This window comes from Acaromyces ingoldii (genome assembly GCF_003144295.1).
Source record: "Acaromyces ingoldii strain MCA 4198 unplaced genomic scaffold FA10scaffold_2, whole genome shotgun sequence".
NCBI lineage: Eukaryota > Fungi > Basidiomycota > Exobasidiomycetes > Exobasidiales > Cryptobasidiaceae > Acaromyces > Acaromyces ingoldii.
In genome coordinates this window covers 3,727,905-3,752,656 of record NW_020290248.1, presented here as the reverse complement: position 1 = coordinate 3,752,656, position 24,752 = coordinate 3,727,905, and the positions used below count along the sequence as shown (strand labels likewise).

The 24,752-nt window shown below is 59.3% G+C and overlaps 16 protein-coding genes across 16 annotated transcripts; 5 read left to right on the top strand and 11 right to left on the bottom strand.

Annotated features, from left to right (window-relative positions):
* Window positions 1-565: 565 nt before the first annotated feature.
* On the bottom strand, window positions 566-1,801 carry FA10DRAFT_279079 (hypothetical protein; the record flags this gene model as incomplete). Its single annotated transcript, XM_025523514.1, has 5 exons — window positions 566-601; window positions 771-809; window positions 1,087-1,149; window positions 1,203-1,423; window positions 1,480-1,801. The coding sequence occupies 5 exons, from the start codon at window positions 1,799-1,801 to the stop codon at window positions 566-568; spliced, it is 681 nt and encodes a 226-aa protein (XP_025379798.1).
* Window positions 1,802-2,060: 259 nt separating this feature from the next.
* On the bottom strand, window positions 2,061-3,281 carry FA10DRAFT_301057 (acetylxylan esterase precursor). Its single transcript, XM_025524928.1, has 3 exons — window positions 2,716-3,281; window positions 2,473-2,652; window positions 2,061-2,420 (listed from the first exon to the last, which is right to left on the bottom strand). Exons 1-3 carry the CDS (start codon window positions 3,034-3,036, stop codon window positions 2,253-2,255), a joined length of 669 nt encoding a protein of 222 aa, XP_025379797.1. The 5' UTR covers window positions 3,037-3,281; the 3' UTR covers window positions 2,061-2,252.
* A 248-nt stretch (window positions 3,282-3,529) lies between these two features.
* Window positions 3,530-4,724, bottom strand: FA10DRAFT_228640 (putative fatty alcohol oxidase; the record flags this gene model as incomplete). The annotated part of the gene is made up of 3 exons (XM_025518757.1): window positions 3,530-3,715; window positions 3,769-4,270; window positions 4,330-4,724. 3 exons carry the CDS (start codon window positions 4,722-4,724, stop codon window positions 3,530-3,532), a joined length of 1,083 nt encoding a protein of 360 aa, XP_025379796.1.
* A 355-nt stretch (window positions 4,725-5,079) lies between these two features.
* FA10DRAFT_301055 (cytidine deaminase-like protein) lies at window positions 5,080-5,995 on the top strand (the record flags this gene model as incomplete). Its single annotated transcript, XM_025524927.1, has 3 exons — window positions 5,080-5,563; window positions 5,620-5,766; window positions 5,820-5,995. 3 exons carry the CDS (start codon window positions 5,080-5,082, stop codon window positions 5,993-5,995), a joined length of 807 nt encoding a protein of 268 aa, XP_025379795.1.
* Window positions 5,996-6,368: 373 nt separating this feature from the next.
* Window positions 6,369-8,568, top strand: FA10DRAFT_266310 (putative purine permease). The gene has a single exon (XM_025521441.1). The coding sequence runs from the start codon at window positions 6,663-6,665 to the stop codon at window positions 8,484-8,486; it is 1,824 nt and encodes a 607-aa protein (XP_025379794.1). The 5' UTR covers window positions 6,369-6,662; the 3' UTR covers window positions 8,487-8,568.
* On the bottom strand, window positions 8,538-11,127 carry FA10DRAFT_96112 (hypothetical protein). Its single transcript, XM_025525819.1, has one exon. It carries the CDS (start codon window positions 10,987-10,989, stop codon window positions 8,590-8,592), a length of 2,400 nt encoding a protein of 799 aa, XP_025379793.1. The 5' UTR covers window positions 10,990-11,127; the 3' UTR covers window positions 8,538-8,589.
* Window positions 11,128-11,150: 23 nt separating this feature from the next.
* On the bottom strand, window positions 11,151-12,419 carry FA10DRAFT_266308 (GroES-like protein). Its single transcript, XM_025521440.1, has one exon. It carries the CDS (start codon window positions 12,392-12,394, stop codon window positions 11,387-11,389), a length of 1,008 nt encoding a protein of 335 aa, XP_025379792.1. The 5' UTR covers window positions 12,395-12,419; the 3' UTR covers window positions 11,151-11,386.
* A 445-nt stretch (window positions 12,420-12,864) lies between these two features.
* FA10DRAFT_293363 (hypothetical protein) lies at window positions 12,865-13,671 on the bottom strand (the record flags this gene model as incomplete). The annotated part of the gene is made up of 4 exons (XM_025524421.1): window positions 12,865-13,107; window positions 13,170-13,340; window positions 13,412-13,474; window positions 13,531-13,671. 4 exons carry the CDS (start codon window positions 13,669-13,671, stop codon window positions 12,949-12,951), a joined length of 534 nt encoding a protein of 177 aa, XP_025379791.1. The 3' UTR covers window positions 12,865-12,948.
* Window positions 13,672-14,655: 984 nt separating this feature from the next.
* FA10DRAFT_266307 (hypothetical protein) lies at window positions 14,656-15,983 on the top strand. Its single transcript, XM_025521439.1, has 3 exons — window positions 14,656-14,778; window positions 14,835-15,642; window positions 15,715-15,983. The coding sequence occupies exons 1-3, from the start codon at window positions 14,687-14,689 to the stop codon at window positions 15,892-15,894; spliced, it is 1,080 nt and encodes a 359-aa protein (XP_025379790.1). The 5' UTR covers window positions 14,656-14,686; the 3' UTR covers window positions 15,895-15,983.
* FA10DRAFT_266306 (hypothetical protein) lies at window positions 15,874-16,915 on the bottom strand. Its single transcript, XM_025521438.1, has one exon. The coding sequence runs from the start codon at window positions 16,659-16,661 to the stop codon at window positions 16,056-16,058; it is 606 nt and encodes a 201-aa protein (XP_025379789.1). The 5' UTR covers window positions 16,662-16,915; the 3' UTR covers window positions 15,874-16,055.
* A 368-nt stretch (window positions 16,916-17,283) lies between these two features.
* On the bottom strand, window positions 17,284-18,240 carry FA10DRAFT_301049 (NAD(P)-binding protein; the record flags this gene model as incomplete). Its single annotated transcript, XM_025524926.1, has 1 exon — window positions 17,284-18,240. The coding sequence occupies exon 1, from the start codon at window positions 18,163-18,165 to the stop codon at window positions 17,284-17,286; it is 882 nt and encodes a 293-aa protein (XP_025379788.1). The 5' UTR covers window positions 18,166-18,240.
* Window positions 18,241-18,732: 492 nt separating this feature from the next.
* FA10DRAFT_96017 (NAD(P)-binding protein) lies at window positions 18,733-19,965 on the top strand. Its single transcript, XM_025525817.1, has 4 exons — window positions 18,733-18,978; window positions 19,036-19,467; window positions 19,530-19,787; window positions 19,858-19,965. Exons 1-4 carry the CDS (start codon window positions 18,931-18,933, stop codon window positions 19,888-19,890), a joined length of 771 nt encoding a protein of 256 aa, XP_025379787.1. The 5' UTR covers window positions 18,733-18,930; the 3' UTR covers window positions 19,891-19,965.
* On the bottom strand, window positions 19,597-20,786 carry FA10DRAFT_266304 (hypothetical protein). The gene is made up of 2 exons (XM_025521437.1): window positions 19,858-20,786; window positions 19,597-19,787 (listed from the first exon to the last, which is right to left on the bottom strand). Exon 1 carries the CDS (start codon window positions 20,716-20,718, stop codon window positions 20,041-20,043), a length of 678 nt encoding a protein of 225 aa, XP_025379786.1. The 5' UTR covers window positions 20,719-20,786; the 3' UTR covers window positions 19,597-19,787; window positions 19,858-20,040.
* Window positions 20,787-20,875: 89 nt separating this feature from the next.
* On the bottom strand, window positions 20,876-22,149 carry FA10DRAFT_266303 (Aldo/keto reductase). The gene is made up of 2 exons (XM_025521436.1): window positions 21,624-22,149; window positions 20,876-21,562 (listed from the first exon to the last, which is right to left on the bottom strand). Exons 1-2 carry the CDS (start codon window positions 21,939-21,941, stop codon window positions 20,951-20,953), a joined length of 930 nt encoding a protein of 309 aa, XP_025379785.1. The 5' UTR covers window positions 21,942-22,149; the 3' UTR covers window positions 20,876-20,950.
* On the top strand, window positions 22,057-22,418 carry FA10DRAFT_95964 (hypothetical protein). The gene has a single exon (XM_025525816.1). The coding sequence runs from the start codon at window positions 22,172-22,174 to the stop codon at window positions 22,385-22,387; it is 216 nt and encodes a 71-aa protein (XP_025379784.1). The 5' UTR covers window positions 22,057-22,171; the 3' UTR covers window positions 22,388-22,418.
* Window positions 22,196-24,085, bottom strand: FA10DRAFT_96056 (hypothetical protein). The gene has a single exon (XM_025525818.1). The coding sequence runs from the start codon at window positions 23,964-23,966 to the stop codon at window positions 22,449-22,451; it is 1,518 nt and encodes a 505-aa protein (XP_025379783.1). The 5' UTR covers window positions 23,967-24,085; the 3' UTR covers window positions 22,196-22,448.
* Window positions 24,086-24,752: the final 667 nt, after the last annotated feature.

The following is a 24,752-nucleotide window of genomic DNA, read 5'->3' as shown; positions in this document are numbered from 1 at the left end:
TTCTCTGTGCTACCACGGGCTCTGAAGCGTTTTAGCATTGTCTTGACGGTGTTGTGAGAGAGAGAAAGCCTCTCAGAAATAATTTTGGAAGGCACTCCTTCTTCATAGAGAAAGAGGACCCTCTCCTTTTGCGCAGTGCTCCAGTGTTTGGGCATTGTGGTTTGGATGTAGGAGAAGAGATTCAACCGTGCTTTTGCCACACAAAGAGTATCATCCTGAGTAGCTACACAGCTTTTTGTCGAAGCTGGCTGACGACATCGGGGCAAAAAAACGCGACGAGGGTCTTACTTTATTTTCCATAGCTGTATATGCGCTGTGTCCACAAGCATGACCGACGGAATATGCAATTAGCAGATCCTGACCCGAAGCCCTCGTCTTCATCAGACTACTGCCGCATGAGAGGACTGGGGCATGCAAAGAAAGACTCCAAGGCCGCGCGCAAGTCACAGATGCAAAATGTGACATGCAATGCCGAGAAAGGGAACCCTCGGAAGAGAATCTCGGCGTGCAAATGGAAACAGGCGCGGGTTTAAGAGAAGGCCGACACCAGCGTGGGAAACTCAAACTATGGCCCACACTGGCGTGTCGAAAGACCCTGAGCCTAGCGTCGATTTGTCAACACTGTTTACAACTGCAATGGGGCCGAAGCGAGTAAATGCGGTGGACACTCCGAAGCGCGATGCATTTCGGACCCCCGAGAAGTTGCCATCTCCCGACAGCCGATAAATGAAAAGAGATACTACCGGACGGAAGCACGCTTGCTGACATACGCTCGCCTCGAGCATGAACAACCACACACCCGGCCAGAACTGGCGGCAGGTGTGTCGTCCTCAGCCAGTGGTGGCAAGAGTCATCTGCGACATCACCTCGTCTGTCGATGAAACCACCGGTATGTTCGGATCGGGTCATTGATATGCTACGGGCTGGCTTAGTCTACAGTATCCCGAAAGCGGCAGCGGTAGCGGCGCATGCGAGCAAGACTAGATGGTATAACGCTCCTCTGCTGGCTAGCACGCCGTTTGAAGTGGCCTTTGCCTCCGTCGTTGCAGTATATTCAGGCGTGCAATCTTTCAGAAAAGAACGCACGGTGATGTTGCCATAGTTTGGGTAGGGCCCCACTTCACTACCATTGGCGCGGTAGACGTGTCCCTGACAAGGGCGTCAGCTGCAGAAGCGAGCCGAGAAGCCGAAACGGCACATACCACGACAGCGAATTGGCCCGGGAGGACGAACCCCTCGTCGGTGTTGTCCTTGCTGAGGACCCAGGGATGGAAGACAAGCTCGCTCTTGGTGTCTCCGGGATACATGGGAAAGTAGAGGGCGACCCCCGTTCCATCTGGGCCGAGCCCATCTGTGCGCTGTGTCATCTGTGAGGCGTTGTAAGTGCGATCGACGAAGAGCTTGTCACCAGGGATAAAGGCACCTGATTGCACTCATTAGCCTTTACTTGCGGCTGGACTATCAGACATCAGTGGATACCTTGGCTGCCATAGCGTGTCTGACCGAGAAAAAGGCGGTATGTGTTCTCAGGGTCCACGTTTTTCTGTTCAATGTTGAGAGTAAACGAGTACCGGGACCTGTCGCAGGAGATCAGGCCCTCTCCGTTGCTCGGATCTCCATTGTAGGTGTTACCAGAGTTGCCATCTCCATCGACGACGTTCGCCGTCGGAAGGCCTTGCTTGTCCCACGATACATTGACGGGAATCACCTGCTGGCGCCGCTCAAGAGTATGGGCTTCAAGCGGAAAGGGTCTTGCCGAGCTGGCCAGTGCGGCAAGTGCAACGAGTAGTGAAGGGAGCATCGTTGTCGTTGGGAGGCAAGCGAATGACTACATTTGACGAGCAGGTAACTCGAGGAAACGACGACCGCATGGTCAGACATACATGGTTTAAAAGGACGCCGTAACTTATGTGTATTGCTTACAGCCAGCCCTATATTACAGATTCAATTGTCACATGGTTCTTTTCTATAAGCGTCCGAAGTGGCTCATCGAGCGCGGCGCGACGAAGTCAACGTGCGAGAAGTAGATTCAGATTGACTCAAACTGTGTCCGACGTAGCCTGCGTGATTTAGCTTACCCACTGCTACTACTACATTACTACTACTACTACGTGCGAAGCGCTGGAATAAAGCGAGAAGAGCAAATGCAAAGAGCGTGGTCCCCTCTGTGGAATAGTTGGCCGTCTCAAGAAGACTGACTGATAGTCGACAAAGGCATCTGCCGGGGATTTAATGTGCAAGGCAGACGGCGATCACAGCTTGCTATTGACAAAGCGGAGCGCAGCCTGCCCGTACTCCTTGCCGTAGCCCTGGTGGACAGAGGCATCATTTCCGTTGGAGCAGTAAGGGTCCGCCGCATCGCAGTACGACTGGATGATGCTCGAGTAGGAGCAGACGAAGCCAGAGGGCCGTGGATCAAACTGTGGACCGGTGTTCAGTCTCACGCATGGAAGGAAATTGTGCGAAACTCACACCCGCAGCGGTAGAGGTGCCGACGTTGTAGGGCGCGCCGGGCGTGTGGCGCGGGTCGCCCATCCAGATCATGGCCTTGACTTTGGCACCCACACTGCTGGGAATCGCAGGTGCGGTGCTGGAGATGCCCTGGTTGGGATCGCCTCCGCCGCACATGGCATCGTCCATGATTTGAGAGCCCTGTACCCCACGACAGGGCAAGTGAGCACAGAGCGATGCGATAGAAAAGACAAGACAACGCACCTGCGAGTAGCCGACGAGGACGAGCTTGGCGTTGGGGCACTGCGACGCATACGACTGCACCTGGCTAGCAACGGCTTTTACGCCTGCTTGCACCGAGGCCCCGTAGCTGTCTCCACCCGCGGCAGGGTAGTTGATGGCCTCAGCAGTCGCACCAGGGTGCGCGTTGAGGATGAGGTTCACCACCGTCCCGGCGGACCCGTAGCCAGCGGGTGCGGTCGTCTCGCGCGCACCAAAGACGTGCACATCGGGACAAGCAGCCCGAGGCGCGGGTGCAGCAAGGGCGCTTCCACAAAGGTCCAGGAGAGCCAGGGTGCTCTTCATCGTTGGACAGTGGATGTCTCAAGCCTCACAAAGGTAGCCTTCTTATAGGAGACCATTCTCACTGGACCCCTAGCCTCACTCCGATGCGCGCCCACCACACCTCCCATGCTCGGCCCCCACTCCGAAGACATTTGGGCGCAACCCTGGACCTTTCCCCCGCTCTGAGGCCATGGCGTGGAAGCAGCAGGGAAAGTATGTCCGATCAGCTAAGCACTAGGCAAGGCTGCTTACCCCGCTCTGAGAAGCACTTCGCGTTCTAGAAGCCCCTAACCCTCTCCCACGGGGGCCTGTTGACCAAACTTTACGCGTCCATCCAATCAGCAGGAGGCAGACAAGCCTAGTTCCTGACACACGCTCGACACTCAATCAGCAAGCGCGTAGTGCAATAGCGTTGCTCCACCGGGCCGGTCAAAGGGACACAAAGATGTCGCATTAGCCTGCTTAGACACGAGCGAGTACATGGCGAGGCCTGGGCTGCAGTCTGAGCTCGCCCTCAAGCAACGATGGCTGCCCTCTGAGGTGCCACGTGCTCACCCACCGCGGCTGCACTTTGGGGTACTGTGGGGTGCGCAGCGGGGGGAGCATCGAGGACCGAGCGGGTCGAGCTGGCCTGGGCGGCCGCTTCGGCATTGGCCAGCGCATTGCGGGCCAGCGCCTGCTGGATGAACTCGGCGCCCGTCTGAGGTGCGGTCAGTACAAGTGCGAAATCGCTCTGACAAGGAGCACACTCACGATGGGTGGGTACTTCTTGTGGGGCCCCTGGATGACAATGTCGGAGCGGGCCTGGTTGAAAAAGGCAATCGAGTAGCGCGGCCCCTGCGCCCACGCCTGGTGCTGCTTGGGTATGCCGACGCGGTGGTAAGTCGACTTGAGCCTGTCGTCCGACCACCGCATGAGCTGGTCGCCAATGTTGCACACGATGCGATCGCTGCGGGCCTCGACAGGTGTCCAGGAGTTGCCCATGCCATAGTCGCCCACGACCTTGCGACCGGGGCAGACCTCCAGACCGCCTTCGCCGTCGCGCTGGAAGAGCATGGTGAGCACGTCAAAGTCGGCATGCGCGCCGGCTCGCCAGAAGTTGGGACCGAACTCCTTGCCCTTGGTGTCGTGGTAGTGCAGTAGGCGCAGTGTGCTCTGCGAGTCGCCCTTGCCCGTCTCGACGGTGCCCTCGGTGAAAGTGTCCAGGGGCAGCCCGAGCCCCTCGGCGAAGCACTCCATCACCCTGACCGACAGTCTAAGGGGGCCACGAGCGTCAGCCTCATGCGTCATCGGCAAAGTCAAGGTACAACTCACTGCTGCACGATGGCCATAAACTTCTCCATCTGCGGTCGAAAGCTGGCCAGATCCTCCTCGGCAGGCCACATGCCCTCCATGCGAGCAAATTGCAGCTGCATGCTCTCCTTCATGTCGGCCGTGCCGGTCGAAGGCCGCACCTGAGCGCGGCTTTCCCATCCCATGTTGCGGCCGTTGAGCGGCGTCTTGGCTTTGATGTCCTCGGACAGGGCGAAGAAGCGACGCGAGTACGCAAAAGCCTCGTCGATCTGCTCCTGCAGAATGCCGTGGTCACAGAGCGTGAAGAAGCCGACGAGCGTAGAAGCGTCCATGAGCTGCTTTGTGATCTCCGCTCGGCGCTCGTCAAAGTCGCGCAGGGAGATGCAGGGCACGGTTTGGTAGGCGTCGGACGTCATGCTGTGATTGAGTGTGGGTCCGAGCAGGAAGACGAACGATGGAGGTGCTCTTATATGGCCTTCGACAGTGGATGATAGTGAGCGATCAACACCCGCACGCTCCGAGTGGCACCGCTGTAGTGGGTGCATGACACGCCAAGGCCTCCACCCGGGTGGCTCGGCCGTCGACCTTATCTTCACCTCGGCCGACCCGACCGAGTGATCCGAGCGGGCTTCTAAAGACGCCTTGGCTGTCCCTTTGACGGCACCGATAAGGGTCCAGATCATGTAGATCAACACGAACCGCACAAGAGCTGATCCGTATGAAAGCAGAGCGCAGCTCGCGTCGCTCTCGCTCCCTCTCAGACCATACGAGATGGCCTTCTTCCAGCACCTCTTGCCTGGCATCGCCCTGCTGGCTCTTCTCTCTTGGGCCAGTGCCTCCGCTCATCTCCATCCACCCAGTCAGCACGGTCTCTCCATCAACGACGTGCCATGGCACCGACGTGAGCATTGGATGCGCGTCGCAAACGAAGCTACGTACGCGGACGGTGAGCCGTGCCCGCAAGCGCCCTTTGGCAGTGCCATTGTCAACACGACGAGCGACGAGCTCATCTGCGTGGCCGCCAACGCGGTGGGCAGGACCGGCGACCCGACCATGCACGGCGAGATGACGGCCATCCGTGCGTGCCACGAGGTGCTCTCGAAGCGCGGCCTGTCTCCGCCCGAGATCCTGAGGGCGTGGCGCGACTTTTCTCTCTACACCAACGGCGAGCCCTGTCCGATGTGCATGTCGGCCATCCGCTGGGCCGGCTTCAAGGAGATCGTGTATGGTACGAGCATCGAGACCATCGCCAAGGGTGAGTCTCCACCTGCCTTTCGTCGACAAAGGGCGATGCTCATACATATGACACAGGGGGGCGTAACCAGATCTACATACCCTCGAGCGACATCTTGGCCAAGTCGTATTCGATGGGCCACATGACGCTGATGTTGGGCGGCATCCTCGCAAATGAGACTGATCCCTTCTTCGCACACCAATTCAACGAGTCAGCCCCGTGTCGTGAGTAGTGAATGCGTCCGAAGAGGATCACTAGCTGACGGGTCTCACTGCAGCCGCGGGATGTCAGCGCAAAGACACACCCGGGAAGCGCGTCAGCTCCTGCCAGCCGAAGCCCGAGTGGAGAGAGATTATACAGCAACGTGAGCCAGAAGAACTTCTCGACAGCGGCAGGGCATACCGCGAGCCATCGCCGGTCAACACGTTCTGGCCGTGGCAGCGTTTGTCTTGAAAATGTTGTAGCTTTGTGGCCCGCGTCATGGCAAAGTGGCCCGCGTCATACATAGCATAGCGACCCTCGCAATGAATTTGATTATCCGAATTCCCTGTCCCGCTGAGCTCTCTCATCTCTCTCTGCTTGCCAATCGTAAGACCCTTCTCACATGCCCGATGGAGCTTTGCAAAGCCAAAGAGTGGAAGATGCTTCGATTTGCCACGTGGGGCAGCCATCTCACCCTCGGATTACCCGGCCGAGCCTCCCCATGCAGGCACTGTTATCGCACGCTCGCCCGAGCCGGCCGAGGGACCCGAACTGTGGCTTGCTGTGACAGGCTCTCCTTATCGTTTTCTTGGCCGTCTTCCCGGCCTGGATCTCTCCCCCCAACCATGCCCCATAGTCGTGGTAACTCGGCCGCCGCAACTCGCCTTTTGCAATTGGACGCAGTAGCAGGAGGTCCTGCTCGTGGCGTCGGTCTTATCGCGTCGACGTATCTTATCCCCCCGCACACAAAGAGCATGAGCTTGTGTGGCATTGGTCATACCACTATCACGTCGTGTAGGGTCCTCTCTGTTGCGAGGTCATCGTTCAGCATATAAAGCAAGGGCCTTTTCTTCGCCACACCCCTCTCCATCAGTCAGCATCACAGCGCCCTCCCTTATTCCCCTTCCAGTCCTCAACGATGGCCGACGCCAAGCCCAGCGTGCACACGTACGAGCCAGACACCGACCTGGCCCCGGTCCCAGCCGGCCCTTCGGTCGTCGACAAGATCAAGCGATTCGGTCGCAGCCTCGTCTCACGCGATGCGTGGGTGGGCGACCACGACTATGCCGCCCTCCTGATCCCCACGATCCCGTACCTCACCAAGACCGACCGGGTGCTGCCCTTCTACGGCGTCCACGACAAGGTGCCTTATCTTCTGCTCATCATCCTCGGCCTTCAGCATGCGCTCGCCATGGTCGGCGGTGTCGTCACCCCGCCTCTTCTACTGGGCGGATCGTCGGGCGCGAACCTGGGCAACGCCAACGTGCAGTACCTCATCTCTGCCTCGCTCATCTGGTGCGCCGTAGGCACTGCCGTGCAGGCGTCGCGGTTCCGCCTCGGCAAGACTCGCTACTTCCTCGGCACGGGCATCATCTCGGTCACTGGCACCTCGTTTGCATTCGTCAATGTGGGTCTCTCCTACCTCTCGCAGGCCTATGCCTCGGGTGTGTGTCCCGTGGCCGAAGACGGCACATTGCTGCCGTGCCCGCGCGAGTTTGGCGCCATTCTCGGCACGGCCTGCGTGACCAGTGTCATCGCCTTCGTCCTGGCCTTTATCCCGCCCAAAGCCATCCGTCGCCTGTTCCCGCCGCTCGTCGTGGGCATGATGCTCTTCCTCATCGGCGCTTCCTTGGTCAAGAGCGGCGTCACCAACTGGGCCGGTGGCTCGGGCCCATGCATGACCAATCACGCGCTCATGTGTCCGTCGAACACGGCGCCCGTCACCAAGCATCCCTGGGGAAGCGCACCGCTCATCGGCCTGGGCTTCTCTGCGTTTGCCACCATTATCATCTGCGAGCTGTTTGGCGGTCCCTTTATCAAGTCGGCCTCTGTCTTCACCGGCCTCGTCGTGGGCATGGTCATCGCCGCCGCCACGGGCTACTTCAACGGAGCCACGATCAAGGCGGCGCCCAGCTTCACCTTTCTCTGGGTCAAGACGTTCCCCCTGGGCATCCGTGGCCAGCTCGTCCTGCCTATGCTGGCCGCGTGGACGGTCATCTGCGCCGAGACGATCGGAAACGTGACAGCGTCGTGCGATGTGTCGCAGTTGCCCATCGAGGGCGAGGAGTTTGAGACGCGCGTCCAGGGCGGCATGCTGGCCGACGCCATCTCGGCGATGCTGGCGCCCCTCGCTACCATCACACCCTTGACCACCTTCTCGCAGAACGCGGGCGTCATCGCCCTCACCCGCAACGCCAACCGCAACGCCGCGTACGTCTGTGCCTTTTTCCTGCTCCTGATGGGCATCGTGGCCAAGTTTGCCTCCGTCTTTGTCGCCATGCCCCCAAGCGTCGTGGGCGGCTTCACCACGTTTCTCTTTGGCTCTGTCGCCGTGTCGGGCATCCGCGTCATGGCGTATGCCAAGTGGGACCGGCGGGCGCGGTTCATCTCCACATGTGGCATGTCGCTCGGCCTCGCCTCGCTGTGCGTGCCCAAGTGGTTCAGCTACTTTTTCACCTACGCAGGCAACAACTCGGGTCTCCAGGGCCTCATCCAGGCCATTGTCCTCATCGTCGAGGAGCCGTACCTGATTGCGTCGCTGATTGCCATCCTCCTCAATGCGCTCCTGCCCCACGAAAAGGCTCCCGAGGAGCAGCAGCCTCTGCAGCAGCAGCAGGCTTCAGATGCCGCCAGCAGCACCAGTAGTAGCGCTGCCGCCGACGGCGACGACGTCAAAGTCGCGCCTGCCGCGCACTCGGCCGAGACCTGGAACAGCCCCGGCCCGGTCCTGGGTCGGCATTGAGCCATCGTAGTCATGCTGGAGAAGGGGTCAGAGGGTCGCTGTCATTGCTACGAATAGATGTACTGTACATAAAGACTGCTTGAGTGGAAGAGTACAATGTGATTCACGTCGACGCAAACGGATCGCCCAGGCTGCCGTCAAAGAGACTGCCCATGTCCGGGACATGCTCAAGCATGCTGACGATGGCCTGGAACTGGTCCCACTCGAGCGGCGCACCTGCGCCTGCATCGGTCCAGACGGGTTCCTCCTGCTGCCCGGGCAGCTCTACGCTGCTGCGATCTGGCTCCGCCAGCCGGGCTCTCTTCTGCGCCGGCGCATTGCGACCCCGCTCCTCGTCTTGCCAGGACACAGTCTTCACGGCCGTGTCCCTCGCCTGGGGCCCGGCCTCGTGCTGCTGGAGGAGCGACGTGAGCAGGCTGACGCCGCGCGCCGCAATCGGGCTCCGTGCTGCCATGGACCGTAGCACCTCCTGGGCCTGCTCCACCTCGCGTCTGCGGGCCCACGAGGCCGACCTGTCGCGCGGCTGGGCGAGCATGTCCATGGCCAGGACAGTGGCTGCAGCGACGGCGTGGTAGGCCGTCGTCCACATGGCCGCCAGCAGCGCGCTGCCCGGCCGCGTAGAGGTGGCGCCCATGTGGCAGTGCGAGAGAATGGCACGGGCAAGGTCGACGGCGATGCGCTGCGAGCGCTGCAGCTCGCCCGGGATAGCCGGCGAGCGCCCACAAAAGGCACGGTGGACGACGAGCATCTTGTGGCGCACGCTGATGTTGAGGTAGCGGGCCAGTGCGGCGCCAAAGGTGAGCCGGGGGTCCGAGGAGCGTGGGATCGTGTGGCCCTGGCTGTGGCTGGGCAGCAGCCGCAGGAGCGATGCCTCGTATGGTTCCACGTGGTCCGCGAGGGTGGCGCCCGACCGAGGCAGGGCATTGAAGAAGCGGCAGAGGACATCGGCAGAGACAGAGGTGATGCGCTGCTTGAGCGTCAGCGACAGCTCCGAGTCGTCGAGCAGGCGCCAGCAGCCGCGCCCGAGGTCGGTGTCCAGCACGTTGCTGGGAAACGGCGTGTCGTGCTGGTGCGGGTGCACGAGCGAGACGCCGCGAAAGGGAATGGCAAAGTAGTCCTGCTGGGTCAGGGACCACCACACGCGCTTGCCCATCTCGAGCGTGACGAGGCGCCGTCGCAGGGCGCCGTCTGCATGCACACCCGTTGCCGCGAGCGCCTCGACCTCGCGCCGCACCCGCTCGCTCTCGGCGCCAAGCACGTGGAGGTTGAGCATCTGCGCCGTCTTGATGCCCACGGCCAGGAGCGACGAGAGCAGGTTCGAGTCGACGACGTTGTGGCCGCAGACGGAGAGGATGGCGATGGCCTGGCAGGCGAAGAAGTTGGGCCGGCGCATAAAGTCGCCCGCGTCCAGGCAGGCACGCACGGCGGCCAGGCTGTCGTCGACGAGGGCATCGCGCTTGCGACCGGGAAAGAGGGAGCGGATGTCCTCGGCAGGCATCTGGTGCAGCGTGATCGTCTGTATGCTGAGCAGCAGCGCGAGCCAGAGCGTGTCGACGCTGTGCCAGCGCCGCGCCTTTCGCGTCTCGTCGTTTAAGTCGCCCTCATCGTCGTCTGGCCCACCCGCAACACCAATGTCCATGTAGTCCTGGGCCTGCCGCTCGAATGTCTGCGAGTGGATGCAGGCGTGCTGCCATTGAACAGCATCGGTGTGAAAGGTGAGAATGTAGCGCAGAGCACGGTCGGGCAGGAGCATCGCTGCCACCGCGGGGACGAGGGCCAGTTCGTGTGGCCACTCGAGCAGGTTCGTCGTCGGCGCTGTGGCCGTGTGTGGGTCGCGCGACACGCCCAGGATGCCCAGCCTGCGATTCTTGCCCAGGGCGAGGTACTCGATGGTGACCGAGGTCTCCTCGCCGTTGCCCTGGTGCGCCTCTTCCTGCGCAAGGTGCTGCGTCGAGACCAGTGAGGACTTTGTGGGAGACGCCGGGCTGTTGGACGTCGTCGTTGCGATGGCGAGAGGCGCATGGCCGATCGTGGACGCGGACGACGGCGACTCGGCCTGGGGAAAACTAGCCGACGGCGATGATGACGTTGCAGCAGAAACAGCAGCGGCGGTGGCAGCAGCAGCAGCAGCAGCCGTGTCCACAACTTGAGCCGATCTAGGCGCTGTAGAGAACGACGAGGTGGCCTGCTGTCGCTCCAGACGGTCCACACGGCGAAGCAGCTGCGCCACGACGGCTGTCAGCTGCTCGTGACTCTCCTGCGACGCGGCGACCTGGGCCTCGTCGACGGCCGTATCACTGCCTAGGCCCTCCTCGGACGCCCGCACAGCGACGCCATCGACGGCAGCCCCGCGCGAGCATCTGTCCTGCGTGCCGCGCTTGACGCATGGCTGGCAAGGGATCTGCTTGTCGCATCGCACCTTTCGTCGGGCACACTCGGTGCAGCTCCACGTCGGTCGGAAGATGATGTGGCTCTTGCGCGGCACGGGGGAAAAGGAGGACATTGATTCGACCTTAGCTGCTCTGCCGCGCCAACTGAACCCGGCCAGCGCCTCGCCATGCAGCCATGGAGGCGTGTCTCTTGAGCTGCGACTTGATGTCTTCACGCTGGAGACAGGCAGCACTGCAGGTGATATAGGACAGGCAAGATAAGAAGATTACTTAGCCCACGTGGCATGCGACCCCACCGAGGGTTCCGGTTAGAATTTGGCCGTGCAGCAGTGAATGCTCGCCGCTACATGCTAGTCGAGGACACGGCAATGCGAATTGACCACGGCAGCATGTACCGCGCGCTCTGGTGAACCATAGCAGTGTATCCACGCGTCATTGTAGTCACGTCCGTTGCCTCTGTCACCAACTTGTACAGAAAGCCAAGGCGAAAAGATGCGCTGGGCGGACCGCTCAATCTAGCAGCATGACAATCTTGCCATTTGCTCTGTTCTCCTCCATCAGCGTGTGGGCCTTGACGATGTCCTGGATCGGCATAGTCGCGCCCACTTCCAGTCGCATGCGTCCCGCGGCAATCTCACGAGCGATCTTGGCCAGGGGCGTGTCCATGAAGTCGTTTGTGCTGCCGGCATACCCGGTCAGAAAGACGCCCGATGGAATCGACGCTGTCGGATTGAAGTCCTTCAGCGTCCAGCTGTTGCCCAGAATGCCTGCCATGCATACGATCCCTCCGGGACAGCGCACTGCATGGAGCGAGTCGATGAGCGTCTTTGTTCCAATCAGCTCGAGGCACTTGTTGATGTCGGCGCCCTTGACCTGCTCGGCAACGTGACCTGAATCAATAACGACATGCTCGGCCCCGTTACGCTTCAGCACCTCGCTGCGCGTATCAGAGCGTGTCGTCGACCACACCGTCGCACCCATGTCACGGGCAAGGGCCGCGGCCGTCAAGCCGATGCTGGAGGTGCCACCGCGGATCAGGAGCCTGTCGCCTGCTTTGAGCTGCAGGCCCTTTGTCAGGCAGCCACGGGCCGTCTGTAGCATCTCTGGCATCGCACCGAGAGTAGGCCAGGGTAGGAGGGGTGTCCCGTCGGCATCGCGCCCGCTGGACACTTCCTCGGCGGTGTAGATGACCTGGGCACTGGTGACGGGCACGCAAGTGTACTGCGCATAGCCCCCATCGAAGGCGCGACCGAGACCGCCCATGGCTGTGGCCACAACAGCGCCCTTGGCCAGCTTGCCAGACGGACATGTCTCGACGGTCCCCACCGCCTCGATGCCCAGCACGCGTGGGAACGTCACGCTCGGTGAGTGGCCTTGACGGGTGAACATCTCGCTCCGGTTGAGCCCCGCGGCGCGCACGCGGATCAGCACATCGCCAGGGCCAGGAGAGGGAATGGGCAGACGCTCAATGGCCAGGACAGAGGGCGGGCCGGGAGCCCTGACAACGGCGGCAATCATGTTTGAACCCATGTCCGATCTGGTGATGGTGCAGAGAAACGGCAGCGTCAATGCAGGCAAATACCGCGGAATTAAGGTTTCCGACACGTTTTTGTTCTGCCGACGGCACGGTCGAGACGTTGTACTCCTGACAGGCACCTCTCTAAATGGGGTGCATAAACGGGCAAGAACTTTAGTTAGGATGCTGCCGCTGCTAGTCTCTGTTGTCAAGACTCAGGAGCGCCCAAAGATCACGAGAACGCGATTCGTGTGACGAGAGACGAGAGACCTGGCCTGCTTCGATTGTCGTGGCAATGAATCGTCTCTCGCCTGACAGCGACTACGTGTCGGCGCCCCACAACGCTTTCCCGCCGACCGTCCGAATACAAAATATGCCCAGGCCATGAGGAGAGACTACTCGTAGAGCATTTCAGCTATGCGGGGTAAAGTATCGAATTGCTAAGAATTGTGCATGCTTCGAAGCGGGCATGCCCAACCGCAAACAAAGAATTCGGCAGCACGGAGTCTAGCGGTAGCAGAAAACGGAAATGACCGAGCCGAGGCGTCTTGGTACCCTACTTCGTTCCACCGTAGGCGGCGTGGGCCTCCTCGCACATGGTCAAGATCCGGGTGTTGATCTCCTTGACCTGCTTCAAGATCGCCTCGTCTGCAACCGCGCCTTCCCATGCAGCTATGAAGGCCTTGTCCGAATTGACGAACCAACCGAGCGCCATCTTTTGCAATGTGCAAGAGGTGTGAGCATGATGGACAAGCAACACGAAAAGACCAAGCCCACCTTGACGACGGAAGGAATGCCCATTCCGAGCTCGCAGAAGCGCTTGTAGTGCACCGTGCTCATGCGATGCAACGTCTCCTGGATGAGATTGATCATCTTCTCCTGGAAGAAGTCATGGATCTCCAGCGCTTCCTTGTCAGACAGCTTGCCACCATTGTCCTTGGCGGTGGCCTGATGAAGAAGATAAGGATGTCTCATTCGATCAGCTTGTCGAGCTGTCACTCTGCACCCTGGCTACATACCTTGATGGCCGCAGCAGCAGAGTTGATGCCCATTCGAACATTTTCGGCTTTCGCACCAATCGTCTGCACACAGGACGAGTCAGTCTCATTGCTCTACGGTGTAAAAGAGTGAAACGCACTCCAGCTCCGATGATGCCAAGCTTGGAAGGCTCCGGCTTTACAGCGTCGTACAGTGTCTGCGTCCTACTGCGGAGCGTCTCCAGGGCTTCCACAATCCTCTTGTTTCCCGTCTGCGCATCTTTTCCAAAGGACAAGACCATTGTGGGCGTTCGTCTGAGAGTAAGAATAAATGAAGTTCCGGTTAGACAGGGGCAATCTGGTCAGAGTGACAACATCTTGTCCGCATTTATAGTCGAAGCAATCTCTCCGCCTTTCCCCGCACTCGTCTCAGCCTGACTGGCGTTCCACCGACGCAGAATCGCCTCGTCTGCATCGTGCGGGGTTGCAATCAAGACACTGATGTTCTGAGGCTGTCAATTTTCCGGTAGTATGCAAAGACGCGGGGAGGCAAAGGCTGAATGGGTGACCGCGGGGTGAATTGTGGGTTCACCGGTGTGCACTGGATTGTATGCTATCACGATAGCCGGAGGGGACGCACGCGAAACAATGCTGTGGAGTCGAGCGAGCCATTGCCCTCGAACTGGCTTGTCGTACCTTCCAACAATTACGGCGCCGTTGAACACGCTCGCGTCCTTCGAGACGCGCTCTCAGTTTCTGCAACACGACATCTTGTTGTAATTTCTTTCGCAAGTGCCTGTGGCACCCAATCGAGACGTATGCGTTCAAGTCGGAGACCCTATCTGAGCATCTGGCCAGGCAGTCGTAATGTTTGCATCGAAGCCCTTCCTTTTTCAGTGCAAGGTCCTTTCGGTTCGGGCAAAGTACGCGCTTTCGCGACAATTAGTCAAATAAAGGCATGTTGCACCCTAAGCTCCGCCACCGGCAATGCCAGTCAGCACTGTGTTTTTGGTTGGCACTTGTGATCGGCGTTTTAAAGCCTCGCGGATCTATGGACCGCTTGAGTGCTTGACGGGCAGACGCCATCGCCTCGCAACCACTATTCCACGGATCAATGCCATCAGTCTACTTCATCCCGTCAAAGCTAACTTGCCTCTATAGTGCCTTGTCGCGACTGAGGCGCAGAGAGGAGGCTGGAGTTACTGAATCGCTTCCCTCCACGTGCTGTCTCACAAAGCTTCTTTTGATCTTGATATCCTGCGCTCCACCTGTGGGTGTCGTGTGCTACTTACTGCACGGCTCTTTAATTAGGGCACCATGGACCCAGTGCGACTCTATGCGCAGTGCCACTGCAAAAAGCAGACGTTCCACGTCGACGTGCCCAAGAGCAGCCTGCCCCTGGTCAATGAGTGAGCCCCTCGTCACGTTTTCGCTGCTCACACGCCCTCACGCGCCCCACTTGCAGAACATGCCACTGCGACGACGACCGCCACATCACTGGACTGCTCGCAGGCGACTTTGCCATCTTGCCTCCAGAAACGCAAGTCTTTGATGAAGACAGGATACCGAACGGACTCTCGCGGTACATGAAGCCAGGCGGGAGGGTCCGCTGGTACTTTTGCCAGACTTGCGGCGCGCACATCGTTCAGAGCGCTCCCAAAGAAGACGGCGGAACAAAGTGGCTCATGTCTCTGGGCACCCTCTACCCGCTGGAGCTCCCCGACGGCACAAAGACGACGCAGCTGCAGCGCCATTCATTCGTCAAGTACGGCCGCGACCTGGGCGGTCTCGCGCGCTTCTTGCCCGACGGTGTGCCTAGATATGCGGACGGCACATCAACCGAGGCGATAACCGACCGAGACGTCGCGACAAAGGAGGAGGAGGAGGCCATTCGTCAGGCCGCCGAAGCACGAACTCTGCCCCTTCGCTGCCACTGCGGCCATGTACAGCTGGACGTGCATCGCCCTTCCTCGTCGCCGGTCCCGGAAGCGTTCAAGGGGGCCGTGGTAGGGGACAGCTGGCTCTGGAACTTCTGCCTCTGCCACTCCTGCCGGACCACTTCGGGCTTTGATGCAAGCTGTTACTTTTTTGCTCCCTACACGCACATCACTGGCTCATCGTCCAGCAGTCACCCCACCGACGGCCTCTCCACATATTCGTCCTATCCTGGGCGTAGGAGACACTTTTGTCCCACTTGCGGTGCTTGTGTCTTCTTCGACCGCGCCGACCGGGGCGATCTCTGCGATGTCTTTCTCGGTTTGGTCGATGTACCGGTAAGCACACTTGATGCCTTCTCTTGTGCTCCTTGTCTTCAGTGATGCTCACACACAAGCCCCTGCCGGCAGCTCGCCGCCCTGTTCTCGTCCTGGATTCGACCGGCCAAGAAGATGTCATTCTGGGCGTACGCCAAGAACAAGGAGCTGGCTCAAACGCTTGCCAAAGGGTTCTGCCCAGACGAGGACCTCAGCCTCACCCAAGCGACGGCAAAGGCGTCAGCAGACTATGATGGCGCGCTCGTCATCTGAGGGTCAGCGACGAGGAACAGTCACCAGTACACCTGCATCATTCAAGAGATATGATATGTGTGCTGAGCAGAATTGATATAATTAGAGGTGCAGAGATGCAGAGGTGCAGAGGTGCAGAGGTGCAGAGGTGCAGGGTGCAGAAGTGCATTACATCGTCTCAACTAAAGCCTCAGCGAGATCTGGTTGTCGGTCTGGCAAGTCTGTCCGCTGAAGCATGTGCTCGGGTTTGCGATGATGTTTCCCTCGGGCGAGTCGTAGATCTGGAGGCCCCAGGACATGCCCTTGCTGCCAAACGGCCGAATGCTCTGGTACTTGTAGTCCTGCAGGAAGAACTGGCTTGCCTGGGCATCGGCGCTGTCGTCGTCTGAGCAGTCGGCGGCGACGAGGTATGTATTGGCTTGGGTCGTGGAGGACAGCGCGAGACACTTGCCCGGCTGATCAGCGAGGTAGAGCTTGATCGGGTTCGGGTCTGCGTAGCCGCTGCCGGTGCGGTCAGGAACTGTCAGGTTGAGGGCCTTGGAGGTGCAGACGCTTGACTGGAATTGGAGAGGGGTGAGGTCTCCCGAGCGGCCATCGAAGGACAGGTTGGGGCCCTTGAAGCCGGCCAGGGTTCCGTCGTAGGCATAGATAGCGTCTCCCTGGTAGAGCCATGCTGCATCGCTCTTTGGCTGGCAGACGATGGAGTCACGCTTCGTGGGCTGGGCCGATGAGGAAGCGACCGTGGCAGCGGCGACGACGAGGAGAGCAGTGAGAGCGCGAGAGATCATCTTGGAAAGGTAAGCTGTGAGAGGCTGGTCGATGTCTCCCTATGAATGAGTGGAGAATGAGGAGAGCCATCTCTCAAAGACGGCTCCTTATATACCTTGGATAGTGGCCGTAGCTCTAACAGAGTCACCACAGATGCTTGCGACGGAGCAGGGAAAGGAAACGATGCAGGTACTCACTCACTCCTGTGAGCTCCGGTCGCGGAAGTCCGCGTAGGCTGTGGAGGTGCACAAAAGACCAGACTGCTACGACGTTCTAACGCAAGATGATCGAATTCAAAAAGAACCAACGCGTTTCTTGCGGAGTTTCGACGACCCGAGAAGCCGGCCTCGCCGTTCACGCCGATTCGCTCTGGCGAGCAAGCATTGCAGTCCCACAGTGTCCGAATCCTGTGTGTTTGAGCAGCGGCAGGTACAGCATCGGAACGCCGGAACCGTCGCCCGATGCTGACGTGTCGTCTCCCACGGATCCTTGCTGCTTGGCATCCTGCTACTGCGCCTGAACGATTGAACATCCCTACTGAGCCGGACCCGATTGCATCATTCGATTGTTCCCTCTTGAATGTTGAGTTGAGCTAATTAAGGGAAAGAGGGCCCGAGATCCATTGCACAGAGAAGACGATTGCTACAGCTCCTGTCTAACATAAGTCTCAAAGTCCATCAAGGCGGGGTGAATGGCTCGCACGGATCCAATGTCGGCGGCGTACCCGTGGGTATTGAAGAATCGAAACATGGTGCGGAGATCCTTGGAGACGAAGATGGCCACTTTGCCGAGAATTGCGAAGCTGGTGGGCAGCTCGTGTCCCTTGACTTTGCGGTAGACGGCGGCCACAGAGGGCGCATCGAGGAAATCGCCGGCCAGTGAGAACTTCTTGCCGATATATTGGCCGGGATCGTCGAAAGCAAGGGCGGCAATCTCGCCAATGTCAGTCGTCGCAATGAACTGCATGGGCTTGTTGAGACAGGCCATCATGCCTGTGTTGCTGTACTTTCCCACTTGTGTCTCGCCGTTGCTGATGTTCTCCATGAAGCTCACCGGCCGGAGCACCGTCGTGGGAAGATTGGCGTGTTTCTCGCTTAAGTACTCTTCGATCTCCCTTTTGGACTCAAAATGTGCGACGCCGGTGTTGGCGACGGTACCGCGATCGACAGAGGCGTAGACAAAGTGCTTCACGCCCCGTTTTGCTGCCTCGTCTGCCATCTGCTTGGCCTCCCTGATCTCTGCCGCGACGCCGCCTCTCGGGTTGTCGTAGGATTGCTGGACGCTAAAGACTCCATAGAGGTTTGTTCCCGCCTTGTCAAACATGACGCGGGGCTCATAGTCGCACTCGATTATCTCAACGCCTGGCAGTTGCGCCAGGCCCTTTGCCTTGGCGCTCGAAGCATTGTGCGTAGCGGCAATGATATCGTACGTCCCTGGGCTTGTCTCGTTGCGCTTCGCCAAAGCCTTGACCACGGCGGTGCCTTGGCGGCCAGTGGACAGTGAGACGAGTATGCGCTTGGTCATTGCTCGAGGCTCTGCCGGTCCCCTCTCCTCGTCTTGACACGACCCTTCTTATACATATGCGTTCCCTTCTCGTTAGCAAAGCAGATGGAGATTCATCTATGGAGTTAGCCTTTCTTCGTCACGCGGAGCCGCGGCCTCGTACACAAAGTGCGCAGAAGTCCGCAAATGTCCTCGGTCATTCTTGATGACCCTTCGACGACTTCGCATGCAATCAGAAACATCGTCACGGCCTCCCACCCCTGTCTTCAACATACATTCCCTAGCGGCCCCGACCAGATCTATCTCAGTCCCGGTTCCTAGCGGCTGATCCCCAATCGTGACTGCAGTCTCTGCTTGATCAAGTTTGCCCGTCTAATCCTGGACGGAAGGGTCGAAGGTTGATGAAAGGACTCTCGGTAGCGTGGTCATCCGCAGAGATTTGGCACAGCAGGATAAATCGGGGTGGCAACTGCACGATGATCAGGGCCCCACAGGTGAGGAAGAGCGGGCATAGGGGACCCTCGCCAAGTCGCCGCTTTCTACTTTTTTTCCCAGATGTCCCAGGCGCAACACCTTTGCCCATCCTGTTCTTCACTTGATTGCTGCCGCAGCACCGGCCGTGAGCTTGGAGCAAGCCTCGTGGTGTGACAGCCACCACAGCTCCACCGGCGGAAATGGACTCTGGTGGTCGCCCTCCACATCAGAAGTAGCCTCGCCATTTGCACCGGACCCAGCAGCAGAGGCCGTGCCCTCCACCCTCACTTCCACAGCATCAAGTTGTTCACCATGGCACCTCGCGGGTTGGCCGTCATCATTGGTGCTGGTCCCACGTCTGTGCGTATGGCTGTGCGCGCAAGAACAAGAAGAAAAGAGACTGACGATGGTTGAAAGGGCGGCGGCATTGCGCGCTTCCTGGCCACGCAGGGCAACCTGGCCGTTGCAGTGCTGGCGCGCAACGAGGAAAACCTCAAGCAGCTGTGTCAGACGATCCGCACGTCGACACAGAGCGGCAGCACGCCCGTCGTAGAGGCCTTTCCCACCGACACGTCGCCCGAATCGCTGTCCAGGACGTTCCAGGCAATTGCCAGTCACCAGGCCTTTCACGGACTGAAGCTCCGCCTGGCCATCTACCATGTCAAGCACAGCTCCAAAGAGCCATTCCTCGACACAAAGCCCGAAGACTTCTCAAAGAGCCTGCACACATACACGACGGGCGCGTTTGCCTTTGCGCAGGAGAGCGTACGGCTGATGTACGCGCAGAACGGCGGACAGACGCTCCTGGCCGACACACAGGGTGCCAAAAAGGGCACAGTCATCTTTACCGTGCGTAGCAGCGCTGGACCTGACTAGAGCATTGCGTTCTATGCTGATGCACTGTGGAACAGGGTACACTCGGTGCGCTGCGTACCAATGCCGAGTATGCAGCGTACGGTGCAACACGCTCGGCCGCGCGCAGCGTGGTGCAGGCCCTGGCCAAGGAGACGTCAAAGTACGGCATCCACGCGGTGCACGCTGTCGCCAATGGTCCCATCCGTGATGAGGACTCCGAGGAGACGCGCACGGGGGCGCGCATGAGCGCCACTGCAGTGGGCGCAGAGTATCTCCATCTCATGGAGCAGAGCCCGGCGCTGTGGACGCACGAGGTGAGCTGCTGCCGATTTCTGCTTGTGTCTACACGACAGAGGGCTTATGTATGCGCTCGTCAAACGCCAGCTCGACCTGCGCCCGGCACAAGAGAAGTTCTAGAGACAGTTTTGTTGTTGTACCCTCTTGGTCTCAGCAGCGTATTGCGGTAGTTTCTTAGTCTTCAATGCGCCAGGACCCACAGCTCGCAAAGACAGATCTGTTTGCCGGTGCCATGTTGATGAAAAGAAGAGTAAAAGTATGGATTGACCATCACGAGGTCACCACACGAAGGGCAGCATCGTCCAAGGGCCGATCTGAATAGACCAACCGGACGGCGTGGGGGTCGTCATTGCCGGCATCTGGCCCCCGCCATCGCACCGGCGTGGCAAGCGCCTGCTCGGCAATGCGCTTGCTCGCGGTGTTGTGCTCGAGCAGATAGGCGACGATGGGCAGATGGGGCTGCAGGCGCCGTGCTGCTTCGACTGCTCTGTGCGCCACTTTCGCCGCGATGCCGCAGCCCCAGTACCTTGGCGCAACGCGGTAGTACAGGTTCCACACCGTGCCTTGCCCGATCAGCCGGGCCCCGCCCACGGCAGCCAGGCCGCCTTGTGCATCCCTTACGGCCCAGTAACTCAGCCCCACTGCCTCCCACTCTGCCGCCAGCACTTCCAGATCCTGGCGCGATCTGTCCAGTGTAGTGTGCCGGCCAGATGGAAGATGCTCCCACACACGAGGGTCGGCATGTAGCTCATGGTAGCTCGCGAGGTCGTCCAGGCACAGCGGGTGCAGCGCCAGGGTCGCGAGTCCCTGCCCACCGCCAGGCGACTTTATTGCAATTTCAAGCGGGTGCGACGAAGCTCCTTCCACACCGTAGCCAGCCGAGGAGGAGGAGGAGCCAGTGACAGCTGCAGGATGAGCAGCACTGCCAGCTGCATCGGCTTGGGCCATGAAGGGGTTGAAGCGTAGAAAGAGGCGACGAGACGAGAAGCTAGGAAGAAAGGGAGCTGAGCCTAATCTACTGTACTGTACAGTACAGTACAGTACAGTACTGTACATCTTACATCTTGATTTGTGCTCAACCTGACCCTAGCGCGTCTCGGCAGTACGCAGCTCAATAATGGCCTTGTTTGTGGAGCAAGTAGAGTAGTACGGTACACAGTTGGTCGGATCATGGGCGAGACTAACCCCACAGGATACCTCTGTCACGAATGGCAGAATTGTATCGGCCGCCAGAGACACCCATCCTACTGACGAGGCTCCTTATATCCCTGTCTTCCTGGTCAGAGAGCTCAAATGACATCGCAGAGGCATTTTGCTTGATGTTGTCCACCTTTGTCGTGCCAGGCAGCGCAATCACGAGCTGTGGATCCTGGCGCAGGACCCAAGCCAGGCAAAGCTGGGCCGGCGTGCACTTCATCTGCTCAGCCTTTGCGGCGAGGCTCCTCGCCAGCTCCAGGTTTGCTGCAAAGTTTTCCTCGCTGTAGCGCTCGTGGAAAAGGCGATTGTCTCCCGCTACGAGCTGCTCCCTACTGCTGAGCCTGCCGCCGAGGATGCCCTTGCCGATGGGGCTGTAGGCGATCAGAGGGATTCTCAACTCTTGGCAAGCTGCAAGCACGCCATTGCTCTCGACGCTAGTCTCCCAAAGCGAATACTCGACCTCGACGGCAGCGATGGGGGCGATGCCAGCGGCTACTCGAACCGTCTCTGAGCTCACCTCGGAAAGGCAAATGTGTGTGAAAAGGCCTTCCTTTTGAAGCTTAACCAGCGTCGACATCCACTCTTTGATGGTGTACTTGGGAGCAACAGCATGCTGTGAGCACGGTGAGGCGGCAAGATGCTTGTGAAGCGCTTACCTTGTGATCCACTCTCGCTACGGCATACATGTCAACTTCGTGTCCGTCCTGATCGCTGCCCAGAGCTTGTCGAATAGCGGCGAGGTCGTTCCGAAGATTGTTCTCGCTCATATCTGGACCCAGACCACGATAGCCTTCCTCTTGATAGCGAGCCATGTTTGAACCTCCCTTGACGCAGAGAAAGACCTTGGACTTGTATCCGGGGAAGCGCTGGAAGAACCGACGAATCAAGGTTAAGTTGGCTGTCGGGTCGCTTGGAGGACCGTAAAAGGCGCCACCATCCCAGAAGCAGCAGCCGCTATCTACAGCGGTCTTCATGACGTCAAAGGCTTGTTCATCGGAGGCTGAAATAGTGTCAGAAAGCCCTGAGGAGTGGAGCGGACGACTGGACACCCACGAAGTGCAGAAGGAGCGACCCAGGTGAGGTTCATCAGGCCGAAGCCGATGCGGCCTACAGGCACTTTTCCGAGGGCAACCACCATGATGAGTCTCAACAACCCGTGAGGTTACAGGCCTTTGCGAGACGCCTCTCGTCAAGCAGGAGATTCATGCATTGTGCAATGATGCTCAGGCAAGCCCAGGATTCATGCAGCGAAACGCGTCGGCCCGTGCGCGGAGCTAGTAGTGGCTGCTCGCAATGTCTTCGACTGCTCATGGCCACCACGCAAGCCTCCAGTCACTATAGCTGCCCACGGAAGGCATCGATGAACATACTGGTCGCAGCTTGCAGCCTATGCTATGTGACTTGTGGACAAAGAAAGTAGATTGATGGCAGCAACGAGCACGTACTTTCTATGGAGTGGAGCTAGGCCACCAAATGGACCATCATGGGGGGCCGGGCCTCCTGGGACGTCGGAAGGGGCCATCCCAGTAGCCCTGATGGTCCCCAAGAGTCGTTTGGTTGGCGCAGCTGGGCCGCTCGTGGTCTTCCTTGCTCCCAAATGGCCACATGGGGACGATGCAGGCCTCATCGTCCGTACAGCCCGTGCACTGCTTCCAAGTCGTCCACGCCAGCCACTCCTTGAGCTCGGCGATCGTCTTCAGAGCAGAGCTGACGTCTACAGTCTCTGCCGCTGAGAGGCTTGCAATCGTCGAACAGATGCGGTACGACACCGCACGGATGGCCATGCTGGCTTGGTTGTGCGGCCAGTCTGCTGGGATATACTCGTCGGTGCAGCGCTGTGTCTCGGCGCCCACGTCTCGGGCAGAGTAGTCGATGAATGGCCGCATGAACCGATCAAGTGTCTCTTTCAAGACCGACGGCGACGACTTGGCGATGCTGGGGCTCGTGAGATGCGCCAGCCGGGGTCCGTGTCGCGCCACAATCATGTCCGTTACCGCCTGCCAGTCGTGCCGGGCCGCCGTGGTGGCCTGCTGATGATCAAAGGACGTCGGACGAGTGGCAAGGCGGTCGACCTGGGCCAGGATCTCCTTGAGCGTGTGATTACTCGTTGCATTGAGTCGTGGCAACTGGCCCGCAGCAAACAGCTCGGCGTCGGGGAAGGAATAAGCGCTTACAAAATCGTCGTAGTCGAGCTGCACGCGGCCCCCGCCGATGCCGTGGTAGCGAGCAGTAATGGCTTGTATCCAGCTCCACCTTTCCTCGCCGTTGCCTTGGTCGCTGCGAGCCGCAGCTGTGATGCGGAGGGGCGTCACATGCTCTTCGAAAGAGCACAGGATGATCTCGAAGCCTGCCTCCATGCGCAAGATGCCATCGATGCCGCCGCGCCACTCATTCCTTGCACGCTCGCACATCTCGGTCGCGCGCTCCCTCTCACCCCAGGATCCCCTCTCTGCCCGGGCCAAGACGTAGTCCTGCGTGTCCAGCGTGCCCTTTTCCGACTTGGCGGCAGACATGCCATCCAGGTACAGCAGGCGAAGGGGGTGTTTCGTGACATAGGTGTGCAGGTATCCTGTCTGCGACGGGTCTTCATCAGGCGGCGCATGGCCAAAGACGATCTGGTCGCTGGCTGGCGGCGGAGGCGGAGGCGGGGGACGGGGATCCTTGTGCGGCGGTGGAGGAGGAGGCCTGCGCGGGTTGGCAAAGAAGAGTGCGTGTTCGGGCTCAAAGGCGAGCCACTCGAGTCCCTCGACTGGGTCTGCAGTCCCTCTTCCGTGGTAGAAGTGCGTACCGGCAGGGACGGTCGAGATAAAGAAGGACATGCCATTGTGGTGCAGTGAGGAGCCAAACTGTCGCATCGACGAGTGGATCGCATTGAAGAGGTGGTTCGCATGCAGCGGCGGCAACTCACTGCTACTGCTGGGTGTGTCAGGCAGCGGGCCCGATGACGCGCTGCTAAAGCAGCTCAGAGCAAGCGCTCCAAAGAGCAGGAGTCGACTCATGGTGTTCGACGGTGGAGCGCATCGAAGCCTGGTCGCCCCAGAAGCTCAGCACCTGGAGGCAGCCGCTTCGGCTGCGCATCGCGGCGAGGTGCATAGAAGTGATAAAGGTGAACTAGCATTTAGAGAAAGAATAAGCGCTCTCATCTGTAAAGTTCAGATAAGGCTCTGAGAGAAACGCTAAAATTTGATGCAGAGATGCGGCATCGCCAAAACACCGCCTCCGTGCCGAGGCGGGTACGGAAGCGGAGCTGCGCTGCCATGGACCGCTTGACTTTCGAAGGACATGTCGGAGAATCTTTTGAGGGTCAGACGGACTTCATGAAAGAAGAGCTAGCTGTTCTTCGGCTTACGAGCCTGCCTCCCGCTCCTTTCGTTTCGAATCTTCTGTCGCCCAGACTAGTCGCAAATTTGGCGTCTGCTGCGCGCAGCTGAGGTTCTGGAGATCTGCGCCGATCACGCTCTTACATCGTGGGGCCAACGACATCGTGTCTACAGACACGTGTTGCTACCCCTGAAGAATGGAGTGCCTCTCTTGCCACAAAGGTACTGTACAGTGGACAATTACGCGGTAACTTCGCCATGGGGAATTTGACGGGCAAGATTGGACATGCTCTCAGCCTGCGCAGAATGTATGGGCGACATCACGAATGGAGAGAGTATGGGGGGAAAGATTAGGGAAGAGGACTGTCGGGCCCGTTGCCCGCGAGAGCACCCAACAGATTCTGTCCTGCGCCCGTAGTATCATCGAGGACATTGGAGAGGCCCTGTTGCCAAGATTGGGTTGCT

What these genes read in the sequence shown, in the direction of transcription:
- FA10DRAFT_266304 (XM_025521437.1), bottom strand. Translation starts at nt 20,718, where the DNA reads ATGGCCCAAGCCGATGCAGCTGGCAGTGCTGCTCATCCTGCAGCTGTC.
- FA10DRAFT_95964 (XM_025525816.1), top strand. Translation starts at nt 22,172, where the DNA reads ATGCATTGTGCAATGATGCTCAGGCAAGCCCAGGATTCATGCAGCGAA.
- FA10DRAFT_96056 (XM_025525818.1), bottom strand. Translation starts at nt 23,966, where the DNA reads ATGAGTCGACTCCTGCTCTTTGGAGCGCTTGCTCTGAGCTGCTTTAGC.
- FA10DRAFT_266306 (XM_025521438.1), bottom strand. Translation starts at nt 16,661, where the DNA reads ATGATCTCTCGCGCTCTCACTGCTCTCCTCGTCGTCGCCGCTGCCACG.
- FA10DRAFT_96017 (XM_025525817.1), top strand. Translation starts at nt 18,931, where the DNA reads ATGGCACCTCGCGGGTTGGCCGTCATCATTGGTGCTGGTCCCACGTCT. An exon ending in TTGGTGCTGGTCCCACGTCT is followed by an intron (nt 18,979 to 19,035) that starts GTGCGTATGGCT and finishes GATGGTTGAAAG; the next exon opens with GGCGGCGGCATTGCGCGCTT. An exon ending in CGGCGCTGTGGACGCACGAG is followed by an intron (nt 19,788 to 19,857) that starts GTGAGCTGCTGC and finishes GTCAAACGCCAG; the next exon opens with CTCGACCTGCGCCCGGCACA.
- FA10DRAFT_266310 (XM_025521441.1), top strand. Translation starts at nt 6,663, where the DNA reads ATGGCCGACGCCAAGCCCAGCGTGCACACGTACGAGCCAGACACCGAC.
- FA10DRAFT_96112 (XM_025525819.1), bottom strand. Translation starts at nt 10,989, where the DNA reads ATGTCCTCCTTTTCCCCCGTGCCGCGCAAGAGCCACATCATCTTCCGA.
- FA10DRAFT_266303 (XM_025521436.1), bottom strand. Translation starts at nt 21,941, where the DNA reads ATGAAGACCGCTGTAGATAGCGGCTGCTGCTTCTGGGATGGTGGCGCC. An exon ending in TAGCGAGAGTGGATCACAAG is followed by an intron (nt 21,563 to 21,623) that starts GTAAGCGCTTCA and finishes GTTGCTCCCAAG; the next exon opens with TACACCATCAAAGAGTGGAT.
- FA10DRAFT_266308 (XM_025521440.1), bottom strand. Translation starts at nt 12,394, where the DNA reads ATGATTGCCGCCGTTGTCAGGGCTCCCGGCCCGCCCTCTGTCCTGGCC.
- FA10DRAFT_301057 (XM_025524928.1), bottom strand. Translation starts at nt 3,036, where the DNA reads ATGAAGAGCACCCTGGCTCTCCTGGACCTTTGTGGAAGCGCCCTTGCT. An exon ending in TCCTCGTCGGCTACTCGCAG is followed by an intron (nt 2,653 to 2,715) that starts GTGCGTTGTCTT and finishes CGTGGGGTACAG; the next exon opens with GGCTCTCAAATCATGGACGA. An exon ending in GCACCTCTACCGCTGCGGGT is followed by an intron (nt 2,421 to 2,472) that starts GTGAGTTTCGCA and finishes ACCGGTCCACAG; the next exon opens with TTTGATCCACGGCCCTCTGG.
- FA10DRAFT_266307 (XM_025521439.1), top strand. Translation starts at nt 14,687, where the DNA reads ATGGACCCAGTGCGACTCTATGCGCAGTGCCACTGCAAAAAGCAGACG. An exon ending in AGCCTGCCCCTGGTCAATGA is followed by an intron (nt 14,779 to 14,834) that starts GTGAGCCCCTCG and finishes CCCCACTTGCAG; the next exon opens with AACATGCCACTGCGACGACG. An exon ending in TCGGTTTGGTCGATGTACCG is followed by an intron (nt 15,643 to 15,714) that starts GTAAGCACACTT and finishes CCCTGCCGGCAG; the next exon opens with CTCGCCGCCCTGTTCTCGTC.